At 31.8% G+C, this 576-nt stretch overlaps 1 protein-coding gene across 1 annotated transcript in view; it reads left to right on the top strand.

Annotated features, from left to right (window-relative positions):
• The window catches only part of LOC119593971 (AP-1 complex subunit mu-1-like), a gene marked incomplete in the record, with an annotated part of 8551 nt that overhangs the window by 3803 nt on the left and 4172 nt on the right, over positions 1–576 (top strand). Inside the window, 1 exon segment of the mRNA XM_037942992.1 lies at positions 424–558. Within this exon segment, the coding sequence (XP_037798920.1) occupies positions 424–558 (135 nt within the window).

The following is a 576-nucleotide window of genomic DNA, read 5'->3' as shown; positions in this document are numbered from 1 at the left end:
GGCATTTGAAGCTTATTTCATATTGTGTTCAGTCAGATTTTGAATACCAAGTTAGTTAGAAATATTTTATAGTTTTTGTTAGTTTTTGCAAAATCTACTCTCTTAACAAAATATTTCACAAAATGTGTTCAGTGTTTATCTCTCAGGAATTATCTACTTCACCATTTTTTTTTTTGTGCAATTGAGATATGGTGATTGAGAATAAAGTTAAAATAAAATAGATTTATAATGTAATGGATGAAGGTATTTCATTAGGAATATCTTCGTTGGGTTTGAGAAATGAACGATATTGATATTATATATATCTTTCTGTCTCCCTACCTAAATCCTTCGTTTATTTGATCTGTTCACTATACTGCTTTTTGAAATTATATGTTGCTAGAAAGATATCCATTGCCTGATACATCTTGTTTGTTCTTCCAGACTCATGAGGCTACATTCTGCTTCGTCAAAGTGAGCAACTTGTATGTCGTCTCTGCAACGAGAATAAATGCAAATGTGACTCTGGTTTTTGCCTTTCTTCACAAGCTGGTGTCTGTTGCTCAGGATTATTTTAAGGTACGTTTGATAAAGAGG

This window comes from Penaeus monodon, chromosome 33 (genome assembly GCF_015228065.2).
Source record: "Penaeus monodon isolate SGIC_2016 chromosome 33, NSTDA_Pmon_1, whole genome shotgun sequence".
Lineage (NCBI taxonomy): Eukaryota > Metazoa > Arthropoda > Malacostraca > Decapoda > Penaeidae > Penaeus > Penaeus monodon.
The sequence above is the reverse complement of the archived record's forward strand: the minus strand, read 5'-3'. Positions and strand labels throughout refer to the sequence as shown.